The 16,015-nt window shown below is 45.3% G+C and overlaps 1 protein-coding gene across 8 annotated transcripts in view; it reads left to right on the plus strand.

Moving 5' to 3' along the window:
* Positions 1–16,015, plus strand: part of KCNMA1 (potassium calcium-activated channel subfamily M alpha 1) — a 683,439-nt gene that overhangs the window by 526,050 nt on the left and 141,374 nt on the right. For all 8 annotated transcript variants that reach the window (XR_013996758.1, XM_081105313.1, XM_081105315.1 and 5 more), the window contains exon 15: positions 7,147–7,256. Coding sequence is in view for 7 of the 8 variants with exons in the window: in XM_081105313.1 (XP_080961439.1) it covers positions 7,147–7,256 (110 nt within the window). In the remaining variant the exon portion in view is untranslated. The remainder of the gene's footprint in view (positions 1–7,146; positions 7,257–16,015) is intronic.

A 16,015-nucleotide genomic window follows, 5' to 3' on the forward strand; every position in this document is an offset into this window, starting at 1 on the left:
CAAAGAGGAAGGGAGAGGGAGAGAGATAGAGAAACATCAATGATGAGAGAGAATCATGGATCAGCCATCTCCTGCACGCCTTCTACTGGGAATCAAGCCCAAAACCTGGGCGTGTGCCCCGACCAGGAATCGAATCATGACCTCCTGGTTCATCAGTGGATGTTCAACCACTGAGCCACACCGGCTGGGCAATAATTATTATTTTTAAAGGTTCTCGTATCATGCTTCCTGCTAACCATTCTTTTACCTCCTGTCCCTCTGGCCCTTTTTGTTTCTTCTGGAATAATCTGAGCTGGGGAACACAGTGGGGAAATGCATGTACGCTAATGCTTTCTGGCATGGTCTGTTCTCTCTCTAAATACCTCATATGGACTCATTTTTTTCATAATGTGTGATGGAAGAAATCTTATTTGATAGTCTGCAGCCCACTTGTCTGGGAATAAGAGACTTGGCTCAAGTCTACCCCAAAATGTGTCTTTGGAGTTGTTTATTTATTCATCCAGAGCTCAAGCAACCAGTTATCTGGCATTCCATCATCAAATCTCAAATAATTTGTTTTAATTGACATTGTCCTGAAGCCTTTGGGAAAATCCGAGATCCTTTTTTCCTGCCCTCGCATTCTGGACAATGCAGTCTGAAATGGGCTATAACTGAGGGATGCCAAATGGTTATGGAGTCCCCAGCGTGCAATGCTGCTATCAGAAGGGCCGCCGACCTGCATTCATGTCCAAGGACAGCCGTGGTGGGCAATTTGGCACAAGAAAGAAACATATTCTGAAAGGTGCACAGTACCACTCGTTCCCCATCTCTTCTGCGTCTTTCCTTTGATTTCAGCTGGGTCACCAGTTTCCCCCACCCCCAGAAAGCGGTGCTTGGAGGCAGTCCCTGTCCCTCCACCTGTGAGGACCTAAGTGAGCAAAATTCAAACCTGTTGTTTTTTAGTTCAAATGTGTTGTTTTTTAATTCTGTGAGTTGGTTTGGGGGGAGGGGCTGTAATTATACTGAAGAACATAGAGGCTGGGAAGGGAGAGAGAAAGAGAGAGCCACATGCCCATGGATAACAACTGGGGCACATTTGTTAACATGGGAACTTAGAAGGAAACAAAGGAGAGAGAGAACCCAGCTGCCCAGAGATAAAGTCTTCTCAACATTCAGTTGCCCTCAACATCGTTCTTTCCAGCAAGAGACCCTTAGATGCAGCGTGAAAGCAGATGTGTCCTAGGGACAGAGCGCGCTCGTGCTGCTGAAGGAGGGGACAGTGACCCCACTCATTTTGGTCACCAGCCACACACTCATCAGCCTGGAGCCCAGAAATGCTGCTTCCGTTTATAATTGTCATCGGGGGCCTGACACTTTCTGTGGACTCTCTCTTTTTTGTAAGAATAAATATGTTTTGATGGGATCTAAGGTATATTGGCCAGTTGATGTCAGTGCTCTGTTTTAGACTGTCACACTATAAAGACTGTCACATTATTAGAGGAAGAATATTAGCTGAGAATTTAGATACATTTTTTAAAAAATTATAAATGTAGCCCTAGCTGGTTTGGCTCAGTAGATAGAGCATCGGCCTGTGGACTGAAGGGTCCCAGGTTCGATTCTGGTCAAGGGCATGTACCTGGGTTGCGGGCACATCCCCAGTAGGGGCTATGCAGGAGGCAGCTGATCAATGTTTCTCTCTCATCGATGTTTCTAACTCTCTATCCCTCTCCTTTCGTCTCTGTGAAAAAATATAAAATCTACTTTTAAAAAAATTATAAATGTAACAACAACCTGCTATTAGACTGGCCTCCTACTACCAGTTTTGGGCAATGTTGGCGTGTGCGTTACAACTCACCTCTTCTTATTGCAGCTATTAAAATAATGGTCATTGGTTTTCGTAGTTCCTTTCAGTTCATTGTTTTTGATGTACACAATAGAACATATATTTGGATTAAAACAGTGTGCTTGTTTTCAATTAAACGAGGATTGGAATGTGATCATCTTTGGAATTATTTAGATGACTCTGGAGGTAGGGATAGACTTTTACAAAATTATTTGGCTGCAATCAACATGGTTATTCTGACTCATTGCTGGAACAGAAATCATGATGCTTGTAACGCAGCCCAGCCAGGATGGTTTATTCTCCACATTCACCGGGCTGTTAACATTAGAGAAACATAGTTTCACGCTAATCAGGGAAAGCATAAAATAGAAAAGGTGTCATTACCGGCCGATCATTAGTAACACGTGCAGAATTGGAATCAAGAAGGTGTTCCTTCCCCCAGAGCCAAGGCGGATGGTTTCAGTTGGAAGGTGCCTTTGATGGCGGAGCCATCAGCCCATGGATTGGTGGACAGCCATTTTCTTGGGGGTGGAACTCACTGGTTGAAAAATTAGATAATGAAGGGCCGATGAATAAGACCGTGAGAAGTGTAGATGAGCTGGCCAGTGGCTCAATTCCTTTTCTCCCCGAGGAGTCTGTGGGTTTTTGCTGCACAGGTCACCCACGCATCTTCTAGGTGCTTTTCTGGAACAGCTGGAGTTTGATGTGACAGGCGGAGGACAACTTGCTGCCTCAGGCAATGTTTTGCCTTTGACAGATTGCTGAATGACTGGCAAATTAATTTTGGCGCCTTTCCCTAAGTCGTTTAGGCCCCATTCCTTCATTTTTCTGCAGGGAAGTGTTCACATTGCAGTTAAAAATACGTTGACAACACAGATGTGGAGAACAGCATGTACTATTTTAGGAAAGAACTGGAGGCTGGGATGGTTCCATTGTATAGAATAGAAGAGATGCTGTCATTTTCTGAGAGGAAGCCTGAAGTCTTCCAGCTTGAAGCGAGATCACTGTTACTCCTGCTGACCTCCCCCAAAGTCATGGGCTCCAGGGTTTAGGATTTTGAATCTTGGAGGGTGTTCTGATCTGATATTTACCCCTTAGGTGCTTATATACAGAAAGTCTTTCCTGGCCCCTAAACTTTAGCATCACTGCTTTCCTATATTGACCCTGTCATTTCTAGCAAGAGGTAATGGTAGGTGATTAAGAACATAAACTCTAGCCCTACCTGGTTTAGCTCAGTGGATAGAGCATCAGCCTGCAAACTGAAGGGTCCTGGGTTTGATTCTGGTCAAGGGCACAAGCCTGGGGTCGTGGGCTTGATCCCCAGTAGGGGGCTTGCAGGAGGCAGCCAATCAATGATTCTCTCTCATCATTGATGTTTCTATCTCTCTCTCCCTTTCTCTCTGGAAAAAAAAAAAAAAAATATATATATATATATATGTTTATGTATATATATATATATGTGTGTGTGTGTATACACACACACACACACACATACACACACACCAAAAAAGGAAAGAACATGAACTCTGAATCCTGTTTGTCCCACTCATTGCTTTGTGACCTTCAGTGGGTTACTTAACCTCTCTGTGCCTGAGTGTTGTTATAATGACGAAACTCACTGTACCCTCTCTAGATCTCTTTGTACACTGGCCTTTCCTCTGTGTTAACCACAGTGTCTTAAACTGGACATATTTTCCACTTACTTTTCCTTTCCTGAGAATGCATCTCACTGCTGCTGACAAAGATAAAAGGGACCTTCACTTTTTTTTTCACTTTTGCTTTTCCAGTCAGAGATGCCATGCTTAAGACACAGAAAGGCAAACCTGAATAAGAAGTTACTATTGCCGAAACCGGTTTGGCTCAGTGGATATAGCGTCGGCCTGCGGACTGAAAGGTCCCAAGGTTCGATTCCGGTCAAGGGCATGTACCTGGGTTGGGGGCATATCCCCAGTAGATGTGCAGGAGGCAGCTGATCGATGTTTCTCTCTCATCGATGTTTCTAACTCTCTATCTCTCTCCCTTCCTCTCTGTAAAAAATCAACAAAATATATTAAAAAAAAAAGAAGTTACCATTGATACCCTGGCCTGGGGATGAGGAGTGAGGTTCTGCTGCCTGGGTCGGTGACACACTGCAGTGTCATAGGCTGGGTGCTTGCACCTGCCTCTCCTGATGGGACTGCTGGTGCCTGTCCTTGTTCCATCACAACTTGTCATTCTTGCCCCTAAGGATTAAAGCATCTCCGTAGTAGTGAATTACTGAGTCTTCTGTTCTTATGTGGTACATATGGTTTTTAAACAAATTTAATTGTGATAAGAATATATAACATACAATTTGCCATCTTAACCATTTTAAGTGGTTGTTTTGTTTTTTTTGGGGGGTGGGGGAGGTTATTGTTTCTTTTCTCTGTGTGTGAAACATTTATCAGAAACCAGAAAACATGTTGACCCATTCCTAGGGAAACAGTGTTAAAGACGTGGAAACCTGGCTTATGAATTTAGACTCCTCTGCTTGCATACCGAGAATTCACTGCTACCATATCCTCACTGTAGATACAACCTGAGAGTCTGCATAACAAGAGGCATTTTGCTTTCCAGAAAGTTAGGTATATTTTTTCCAGCTTTTTTGACTTTTGGTCCTTAAGCTTTTTAAATCAGCCACAAAGGCAGACTTGCAGAAAAAGAAATGTGTAGAAAGTCAGTAAAAGTCAGATGTTTCTGGTCAAATATGGCATAGCTAGATATAGCTGGTGCTTTTTCTGGCAAAGAGAAAAATATGGGGAAATAAATACTGGTTTAAATTGATTTTATCAGTAACTAGAACAGGTCCTACGATACTTAATATGCTCAACAAATATTTGCTGAATGAACAAATCAGTGAAACAAATGATTTTTGCTAAGTTCAAAACAAACACGCATAATACTGTTGTTGCACAAAGAATCTGTTTCTACTTTCAAAAGTTTAGTGACTAACCTACAATAAAATTTGGTCCGAAGAGTAGTTCCATTAGGACACAGAGGCATGAAATTCCTGACCATACCTAAACGGACAATATGGAAACCACATTAATTGAGGAATTACCACCAATAATAAAAAATGACTGAGATAAAGGTTCATTTCATTATTTTTGAAACTCACTGTAATATTTAAATTAGCAACATGTGGAACACATTATAAAAGGAATGTCCCTGCCCTGGCCAGATGGCTTAGTTGATTGGAGTGTTATCCTCTACCCCAAAAAGATTGTGGGTTCCCTTCCCGGTCAGGGCACACACCTTGGCTGCAGGCTCAATCATTGGGGGTGCATTCAGGAGGTGCATATGGAAGGCAAAGGGTAGATGTTTCTCTCTCACATTGACATTGCTCTCTCTCAAACCAATAAACATATCCCCGGGTGATGATTAAATAAATAAATAAATGTCCCTGCTAAAAGAACAAGCCAAATTCTTATTAGAATACGATTAGCTGTTATAAAGTTCTATGAGGACTTATCATTGGCATTCCCTCATATGCTATCTTATTTACCAATGAAACGTTTTGTTGGTATAGTGCCCCAAATGTTCTATATTTCAAATTATTAACTAAAGAGTGGGCTTTCTTCAGGTTAGTTGGAATTAATGATATTTGCTTATAAAATCAGGCATAACTTTTATTTGAGAAAATAGTTGAAATCTTATGATTTGAGGAAATTAGGAAGTTTGTGCTTAGGCTCAACACATTGCAGCTAATTTTTAAAATCATACAGTTTAGCAGTAGAAATGGTTGAGTGCCTTGTTTTTAAAAGACCCTACTCTGGGGAAGACCGATTTGGAGATAAACAGCCGGCACCCAGCAGTGGTGCATGGCTAATGTGGAACGCATGGGAGTAGGTTAGAAGCAGCTCCCACTAATGAGGTTAACCAACACAATCTAATCACCCAGACTGAGCACAAAGCAGGCAAACAGCCTAGAAGCAGGGAGCATTCAATTTATTTCTAAATTATTTCTGGTTTGCTTTTTTTTTTTTTTTTTTGTATTCCACAGTGTCACCAAGTAGGTGGTAAGTGTTCATTTCCCTCTGTTTCCAAGTCTCATTCAATTTCAAACATTGAAGTTCCCTAGTTAACTTACCGTTGAACCATTGGCAAGATGCCTTTTCATTCAACATCTGCACAAGAAATTATTAAGAACCACTTCCCGTTGGCTGGGAAGTCCCTCTCATCCTGCCCCTTATCGAACCTCCAGTGGCAATGAACTTGGGAGGCAGCATCTCACAGAGACCCAAGGACACAGCCTGCCTGCCTGCATGGGGAGTGATGAGATCCCCAAACTCCCAGAGTGGCTAAGCATTCTTGTTGTTACTCACTTTATAATTTTTAAAGATTGATGCCCAGGTAAAAAAAATTTTCAGAAATTCTTAGCATGAAGAAGGTTGTTGGGAAAACCAGTTGAACTTGATTAATCAGGCAACGCCCCCCCTCCCCCCATATTTTAATGGAAATTGGGGTAAGACCTCTCTGAAGCTACATGTTATGCTTTGTGGCATTCAGTATGGGGTTGTGAAAATCTCCTCCCTCAAAGTAGAAATAGGTGTAGTGTTTCATTGTAATATAAATATGTTCATTGTAAAAGCCTTCAGACAATAGGGGAATCTATAGAGAAAGTGTCATTGTATATCTCAGATATAACAACCGTTAGTATTTTGGTATAAAGCTTTCTACATTTTCCCATGGCTTTACAAGCATTCAGATAATTATAGGGTATTTAAAAAAACAGGCTCAGACTATATACACTATTTAATGTGCCTTTTTACATAATTTCTATATTCACATATACATTTTCACCATACCTTTTCATTCTTTGTATTTCACACATGCCATTTGTGGTTATTTCCAATTTTTTTATGAATAGAAAGGATGTTCTTATACATATGTCTTTATATACTTGCCTCCGTGTATCTTTGCTATGAATACTTAAAATGGAATTGTGTAAGAGAATGTGGGCTTTTATCAATATTGATAACAATTTTAAAATTGCTCTCCTCCCAAAAAAATCACATCGGTTTACCTGCCCACCCATATGGCAGTGAGCGCCCATGCCTCTCTACACCATTGGGAATCAACAGGTTGAAAAAGAAGTGATGCGTTAGAGGGGACGTACTTCTAGCCTGTGGATTCGAGGCCATGAAAAGCTTCACCTGGGCGACCGGTTTGTGTTCCTGGCTGTTGAGGAAGGTCACCATCGCATACCCAGTGCATGCATTTGTTTCCAGAATGGTAGAACTCAAGCTCTCCTTGTATAGCCTTCTGCCAACATCTCAAACCCTCCTCTTGCTCTTCTCCTTCAGATTGAGGAAGACACGTGGCAGAAATACTACTTGGAAGGAGTCTCCAATGAAATGTACACAGAGTATCTCTCCAGTGCCTTCGTGGGTCTGTCCTTCCCTACTGTTTGTGAGTAAGTGACCACACTCATATGCTCCTCGGGCCTCAGGAATATTCACTGGGTCCCCCTCAGGAATGATGCCCACTGCTGCCCAGCACAGTGGGGACACTGGACACTTCGCGACTGTGTCCTGTGGGCTCAGCTGTGGGCAGTGAATGGGAAGGGGGGTCGCTGAATGATCTCTGCCAGGGGGACTTCTGCTGGCCATACTTTTCCCTCCAGTCCTGAGAATCTCAGGCGTGGCCCGTCATTTGTATTAAATTAGGAACTGCATTTTCCTGCAGATCTTGAATTATGCTCCCATGATGCAGGCGCATTTATGAAGGGGAGGTGTGAACCCAAGTCTCTTTGATTTTACTAGCAAACCTTGCTAGCCCCTTGATGAAAGGATTTTTAACCTCTTTCACTTAAGTCAGGTCATAGAGACATCAGAGAAGCCACTGTTCCAAGTGCCTTCTTGATTTGCTGAGGAGATGCGGAGCCGCAGGTAGCAGAAAGAGACCTTGAAAAAGTCCCCAACATGGACAACTGTTATGTTACAAGTAGAGGTCTGATGCATGAAATTCGTGCAAGGGGTTTGACCCTCACAGCCTCGGCTTCATCCAGAAGGTCATCCGGATGGTCGTCCTGCTGTTCAGTCTAATTAGCATATTAGCTCTTTATTATATAGGATAGTAGGAAGGCTCAGCTTCTCCTGACCCTGGCTCGGCAGGACTGATTTGACAAGGGCAGCCCCAGCCATAGATACAACAGTTGTCACCTAAGGGGTGTGACGTCAGGAGCTTCAGTGTCCAGGATCCCAAGAAACTTCCACCACCAGGACGAAGCCTCAAATCCCCCTTTAGGATCTCAGATGCTGGGTTTAAGTGAAACAAGGGCTTTGTTCCCTGTGAAGACACCAAGCGTTGAAACATTCAGGCTGATCCATTGACCCCTTAGCAAGGGATTTGATAAGCTGTCTCACTGATACCAACTGGGAGGAAACAGGGGAATCTGGGGAGCCATTGGAAGAAAAGCTGCTCCCTTGTGCTTGTCTGCCTGCCTAGACACCACACCGACCCTCTGGAAAGGAAGATCTGAGGAGGGGGCTCTCGGCTTCCCCTGGCTCAGTCCTGTTCTGTACACTGTGGGGAGGGGCCGAGCTTGGGGTTTAGCTGGAGACGCCTGTCCGTGAGCACAGCAGGTGCGCTCTGTCTGTCCCTGGCCCAGACCCTGAGCAATCCAGAGTGGTTTGGCTGTTGACTGAAATTTCTCACCCTGTCTCTATGCGAAAGTTTAAATGCTAAATGGACTGGAAAAGTGAATAGGTAATTGATTCGGAAGAAGTTATTTTCTGAGAATGGATGCCCTGTTGTAACTCCCATGGTCTCCTGTCTCTGTAAGCGATTTCTCTCTGAAACAGAAAGACGTTAACCGTTCAGAGGCGCCGGCCCTGCAGCACTGAGGCCGTCCCTGGGGACTTTCTCCACCTTGGAGTCAGGTCCGCCTAGCACAGGAAGCGCTGAGAATTCGGGACTTCCAATAGGAGCTGGCTCTGTGAACAGCAGCTGTGGCCTCCGGTGCCTGGAGTAGGGGTAGTGTGGGCACACCGCAGGGCTGAGGGCTCCTATGGCGTGGGAGGCATTGGCAGGGAGTCTTCTAAGCCCTTTCCTTGGTGGTTGATGTTCCCTGGCTTAACCTGTGTTTACATCGAACATGAGTGCGCCCTTGAAAGCCCGCCTTCCCCCTGCTTCTCTGCTGCTCCTGGGAACCTAATCAGAGCACAGGCATGCTGACCTGTAGGGGTAGGGCTGCTCGCCCTGGAAGCGGCTAAATGTGACCGTGAATTTGCCCATCACAATATTTCATTTTTTAAAGCAAGTTAATTGCCAGAATTTCAAAATAGAAGTATTGTACATAAAAAGTAGGTTTTGGCCTCTCTTGAAAATCTGATGATCCAACACAGGACTTGCATTTCCCCTGAGTGCTACTGGCTCTGGTTTGCTGTAGGGGAGGTTGGTGCAAGCCCTCCAGTCCCTGACCGTATATCCCAGGCCAGGTCTGCATCTCCAGCCCAGTCCCGGCCTGCGGACACCGGAGCCTGCATTGCTGACCCACGGGGCAGCGTGAAACCTCACTGCCCTTCGGAGCCAGCTCAAAAGCCGGACACTGGTGGCTGCTGAAAATCCTTCCCTGGATTGATTTTCAAGTTTAGAACATGTCCTGAGGAGGAGCGAATCCCTCAGACACACCTTGTTGTCAGAGAATTTAGTATTTGTTCAGTACAGAGTCTGGAACACAATAAAACAAAAACCGTCTGATGTGAATGAGAATGTGTTCAACTTAGTGCCATTATTCGTTTAACACAACGATACAGCAGAGGTAGAAATAATCAATAAAGGAAGGACATTTAATGAGATTTAGGAACATCCCAAAACATTGAAGCTCTCCTCAAGCATTTGATTATCTAGAGGCTTAATTATCTGTGTTTTCTACTTTAAATTAAAGAAAAGCCATAATTCAAAGTTACCAGCAGTTTAATGATAACACTCTTCAATTCAGGTTAATTAAAGCACAGCCGTAATTAGAGTGTAGTGTTGTATATCACCGGGCAGGCGCATACGTATTTTCATTACAGTAAGAATTGGCTACTCAATTTCAAGATGACATAAAGGATGCCAAAGTATATTTTAAGCTGCTTCATGTAGACAAAAAAGAATTGGGGGATATTCTGGGTGTAATAAAGCACAGATCAAATACACAGATTTTTAGAGCGGTTTCTGTAATTATGCACCACATTAAAACAATAGGCAGCACATAACATCTTAAAGCATAAAAGAAATAAATGCGCTCTCCCCTCGGGCTGGCAGAATGCCCTCTGAAGGGCGGGATCGCAACACAGGAGAGCTCGCTGCTATCTTAGAAGCTGAGAGAGGCATTCTGGGGAAAGCCAACGGGGCAGGATAAAGGGGTGCAATTCAAGGTCTTTCCCCAAGAGAACAGAATGCTGGAGGAAGAGAGGCAGGCAGGGCAGAAGGCCGCCCAAGGCAAGCTTTTTAAAAATCTCAGGTGGAGAGATGCTCTCTCTTGGCCTAGGGAGGTGCAGCCATAGACGTTGACTTCTGAGCCTCAGCTTTGTTCCAAAAACAGTAACTAATTTAGATAAAATGCAATATCATTTCTAAATATTTGTTACATTTTCTCATTGAATCCTCATAATAGTTCTGAGATTCAGTGTCACGATCCCTGGTTTATACACTGAACATGTTGATGCCCCTTCCCACGCCACCTCCCAGACAAGTTGCAGACCCGGTGTTCCGACGCGGGGCCTTGTGCGATGGGAAGCAGCTTCGAGTAGTTGCTAGATGAGGGCTGGCTAATTAAGAATCTCCAGGGAACTTATTAGATGGAGAGGTTTCTAGGCTATATCTTCAGATTTTAGTATCTGGGGTAAGGCCCCCACATTTGCATTTTTTACAAACAAATCAGGTGATTGTGATACAAAGTTTGATGGCTGGGAACCCTCATGGTCCCCACCCCTCCACACCACAGACTGGGATAACCTCTCTTATTCACATCGGGCTCAGACACTGGAATGTTTCTCTCTGATTTTAGCCCAAGCCTCGAGGCGTGGGTGGGCGTCACCTTGAAGCTAAGAGTCAGGCCTTCGTGCGCCTCCTTATCATCCTTCCTTCTCCGAGTAGGGTACCCTGCACTCTCCAGGGACATGGGAAGGAGCCTGCTGTCTTGCAAGCCAGGCAGACCACCAACTGCTCTCCCCACTCCCTATGCTGAATCCAGATCAGTACAGCAAAACAACGTGGAGTTCCAAAACCGTAATGCTCTGGGTTATGTTTCCATGAGGGATCCTACCAGCAGTTTCAGGCTGGGGAGAACAGATACACACTAACTGCAGCAAAGCCCAGAGGAAGTTCAGGTTGCACCACTCAGAGCTGCCTCTTGGCCTCGTTGGAGGTCATGGTGGGATGTCCTGGACCTTCCCCAGAATGCCCTTCAGATGTTTCTTTTAGGGGCCAGCACCTCCTGAGCGTTTCCCCTTGGCTTTGCATAGCCGGCTTGTTCCTGGGCCCATGTGGCAGCAAGATCAAGGCAAAGGAGCTTGGGGATCTGAAGGAGAGGGTGCCATCCGTTGTTGTCTGAACACCAGAACACCACTCACTTTCTTTCCTTCCCACTCCCCACCTTCCTCAGCAGGTGACTGGAGGGTGCAGGTGGCTGGGGTATGAAAGCAAGGGGCTAGGATATGAGGCCATATTTCCTAGGGAAGTGCCCTGCCCTTGAGCAGTTTACATAATGGGATGCTGTGTGATGCCATGCAGTGTGAGCTATGGAGTTGCTGGATACATGATTTGGGACGAACTATTTGATTTCTGCATACCTCCTCCCTTTGACCATTACCAGCTGCCTGATCTGGGACTGGGTGCTTACTCCCAGTTTCCTCATCTCTGAAAGAGGAATGACATTACTTATCTCTCAGAACCAGCTAATGTCCTTTTCCGCTCTTCCACCTCTCCATGCCCCCCCTCCCCACACACACACTCTGTCCTGCCCCATCAAAGATGATGGAAGCACAGAGGAAGAAAAGAATTACCCTGGCTTTCTCAGGTTATATCTACGCCTCCCCTTTAGAAAATTCTGCCATCAGTCACCAGCCAACCAATTGAGTAGATATTTTATGAATGTGGGATGTTAGTGCCAGTGTGCCAGGCCTGGTGCCATCTCTAGAGGAGCCTGCAATTAGATTTGATCAAATATATGCACAGTAAAAGATTAATAACAATAGTTATAAATGCCAAGGAAAGGGTTCTGTTTCCCTATAGCGGCTGCCTTCTGAGAGTTTGCATTCTGGTGATGGAAACTAATTCCATCCACAGAGACAGCTGAGCAGCTATTGATGAGTGTTTGTTGGATGGATCTACACAAGGAGGACATGCTGAGAGTTACAGGGAGACAGAGCTTCCTGGAGGCCGGGCGGACCAGGATAAGCTTCCTGGAAGCGATGGCACTTGATCTGTGCCTTGTAAGGAGGATGGATTCTGAGAGGGAGAAAGAGGGAAGAGGGGATGCTAAGAGGCATGGGGTCGGGAGGCTGGGAGGCACCCAGTACCACACGGAACTCCCTCAGCACTCTGGGCTCTTTGAGATTTCCCCAGGAGAGCAGATTGGTTTCCCCTTTAGATGAGAGGAGGAGAGGAAACAGAGATTTTTGCTTAAAAAATCTGTTTTTGTTGATTTTTAGAGAGAGAGGAAGGGAGAAGGATAGAGAGGTAGAAACATGGATGAGAGCGCAACATTATCAATTGGCTACCTCTTCATATCCCGAGTCTGCAAACCGATCATGTGCCCAGACTGGGAATCGAACCAGTAACCTCCTGGTTTCTGGGTCGATGCTCAACCTCTGAGCCACTCTGACTGGGCAAAGCAGATATGTTTTGACATTGATGTTTTCAGGGGGAAACCATGATAGTGATTTTCTCATGAGAACTAGCAAATACGAGGATACACCCCTGCCTCCAGGGAGGAGAGTGAGGACCCAGGGGAGAGGAGGGCTTGGGGAAAGAGGGCGGGCCCCAAGGAAGCCATAGGTGCTGAGGCTTGGCCACAAGAACACCACGTTCCACTTCCAGTCTCACTGTGAGCATTGCAGTCCGTCATTTATCACTTACAAAATGTAAAAGCTTAATTGTATCAGGCTTTACCGCTCAGAGGGGATTAGGACCAAAGACGGATTTACAGTATAGCGGGCCTCCCTCCTTCCCCCTGTGGCAGTGCAGCAGCTAAGATTCAGGTGTGATGCGGAGAATTTAGTGCCTGGGAAACTTGGAGTTCTGAGCAGGTCTCCGCTGTGCTAATGGGTGGGAGCTGTGCCCTCGAGCCCGGCTCAAGCGCGGCTGCTCCTGAGCGGGGTTCAGACAGCTTGGAGGCTGGGGCAATGCTCCATCCCCCTCCACCTGCAGCCGGGGTCCTAATGCTCAGGAAGTCATGCTCTTACCCTGTGTTGTTCTGCGCAGACAGGTCTTTCCAGGGAAGCCACTTGGGGAAGCCTAAGCCGTCAGATCTCCTGGAGGAAGCTGGGTCTCCTGCCCGGGGGAGCTACGGCTGCGTTCACTGAGTCTGTGACAGCAGCAGGCTTCAGCGAAAGATGTCCAAGTTTGAACATGAGCAGAAAGAAGCCAGGAGGCCCCATGGTTATAAGATAGATTGTATTTAGCCAGGCTGCAGAAATGAGCATTTTATTGAATTTATGGAAAGGTTCAAGCCTGAGCTTGAAAAAACTATCTCTCCTCAAAGAGCTGGCCCTAGTCACCGAATTCTCTGGGAGTATTGTTATCAGGACTAAACGTAGGAGCAGTACTCATGAGTTTTCTACTACAGGGACCCAGAAGGTGACCAGTAACCCCTGTGCATGCTAGTGAATAAGCCAGTGATCCCGAGCTACGAACACCCGTCCCTGAAGGCCACAGAGGCAGTCCAGTTGGAAACGGGATGGATGCTATGCTACGGCTTGACTTGATGCTGGGTGCTCACAGCAAACACAGAGCTTACGTTTCTGATCAATAATAATAAAGCTTTCTAAAATGTACTCATTCACATTTTAGACCAATGTCAAGCCCATATCAAAGAATGTAATTATGTTTAAGTTCAGGTGTCTTCAGTGGGCGTGCTAGTGGAGATCATTGTGAGTGTGCGTATTTGAGGGTTCTGAAGCCTTCTCGCTCTACCTGTCAGAACTGGAATCTGAGTAACAGCCTTACAAATGATGTCCATTTCCTTGATGCTCAGCCTTACAAAACCCCCTTTTTCATTTTTTTAAATTAGCTGTTTCCATTTTGAGAGCCTATCATTTTGTTTGTTTGTTTGTTGTTGATGTTAATCCTCACCCCAGTATATTTTTTCCATTGATATTTAGAGAGAGTGGAAGAGAGAGATGGAGGGAAGGAGGGAGAGAGAGAAAAACATCGATGTGAGAGAGACACATTGATTAGTTGCCTCCCACACATGCCCCTACCAAAACCTGCAACCCAAGTACGTGTCCTTGACCAGGAATCGAACCTGAGACCCTTCAGTATGTGGGCCGAAGCTCCAAACCCACTGAGCCACAACAGCCAGGGCTCCAGATCCTGTCATTTTAAATCAAGGCTCCTAAATGTGAATCTGTTTCATCCCAGTCCCTCCACCCTAAAGGTCTGGTTTCCCAAAGCCCAGTGTTTACATCGGCATCTACTATGATCACAAGGGTCGCTCTGGGGAACTGAAGAGAGATGGGCGCTTTGGGGAGCTGGGGGTGGAAGGCACAGTAAGCCCTGCCTCTCTGGCCTTGCCCACCTCGCTCCTGGCACCAGGCCATGCATTTGCATATTCTTCCTGAGCAAATTAGACGGTGCGCACTCTAGGACAGGTTTCCATGCTTAATTCACACTAGCAGCAATGTTTCTAGTCCAGGGGGCTGATTTAGTGGCAGGAATAATGCATTTCCCTCTGGGTAGGTAGAAACAGTTGGACTCTAATTCTTAAGAGCCTTTGCTCGGGAACATCTGGGTTGAAACTACTATAGTTAACAGATGACGTGGGCAGTAAAAAAAGGGGGGCTTTGTATAATGTCATTGTCAAATTGGACAGACCTCTACTTAATAATTACCAAGAAAGCAATCTAACTTGTTACTACATCAGTTTTATTGCAGATTGCTGGTTTAAAACCTTTTGTGTCAGTGGCATTTTTTTTTCTTAAAAAAAAAGTCATTTCTATTCCCCTGTAATTACTTTTTGCAGCCAGCGACAACTTCCTGCATTGGACACATTGAGACATTTTATTTTTGAAGTCAGGGGTTAAATTCTTGCTAACTTACAGCTGATTCCATCCTGTTTATCACTCTGGGAGAGCTTTCCTACTTCTCTCCTACCCCTGCCTCACCCTCACCCTCAGCCTCCTTTCTCACCACACTATCCAGGATACATTTAAACACGGGAGCCTGAATAAAGCCAGGGAGTGACTAAGGATTGGGTGAGCAAAGCCCATTTTGCTTTACCGAAAACAATGGTGCCAAACGATGCAAGTAAAACATTTAACCTCAGGACATCAATTTCAGGTAGTCTGCAGGCACATTCTTAGGAGCGAACCCCTTGTGATAGTTTGTAGAGGATCTCAAGGAGAAATTGTTGTCCGTATCTTAGATTTGTGCTTACATCAGGGCGTCGTGGGTAGAAGGCAAAAATTAGATTCCCAGAGCACATTGCTGCTGTGATTTCCTTCTGCACACCCCCACCCCGATCTGTGTGCTTTTAAAGAACAAGACACGTGAGGCAGCATCTTGTTTTCGCGATTCTGTACTCACTCCCAAACCTTCTCTGACAAAACGAGACTTTCCCAGTTTACCACTTTATCTCTTCTGTGTTATTCCAGCCACTCGTGACGTTCTACTCCCCATTCTTTCATACATTTATTTAATCGGCATTTATGGAAGGCTTATGCTTTGCACTTTGCAAAATGCCAGGGAGATAAAGCTTGCGTCTCACACAGAAAAAGCTCAGTCTAGAGGGCAGCGAGATGTATAAATCAAGGATTATCACACCAAACCACACCCATTCCCCTGTTTACTGGCCTTGATCTGCTTTTCCCCAATGGACCTCCAACAGGGGCTGCACCTCTGCTGCAGCCTTAAGCCTAGTACCCTGACATTGGCCGACTCTGTGGCAGTGTCTAATGAAAAACTGTGATTTTAACAAGGGAGACATAATTCTGCGAGCAGTGTAAATAGTAAGTTACCCAGTGT

This window comes from Myotis nattereri, assembly GCF_964212035.1.
Source record: "Myotis nattereri genome assembly, chromosome: 13".
Taxonomy (NCBI): domain Eukaryota; kingdom Metazoa; phylum Chordata; class Mammalia; order Chiroptera; family Vespertilionidae; genus Myotis; species Myotis nattereri.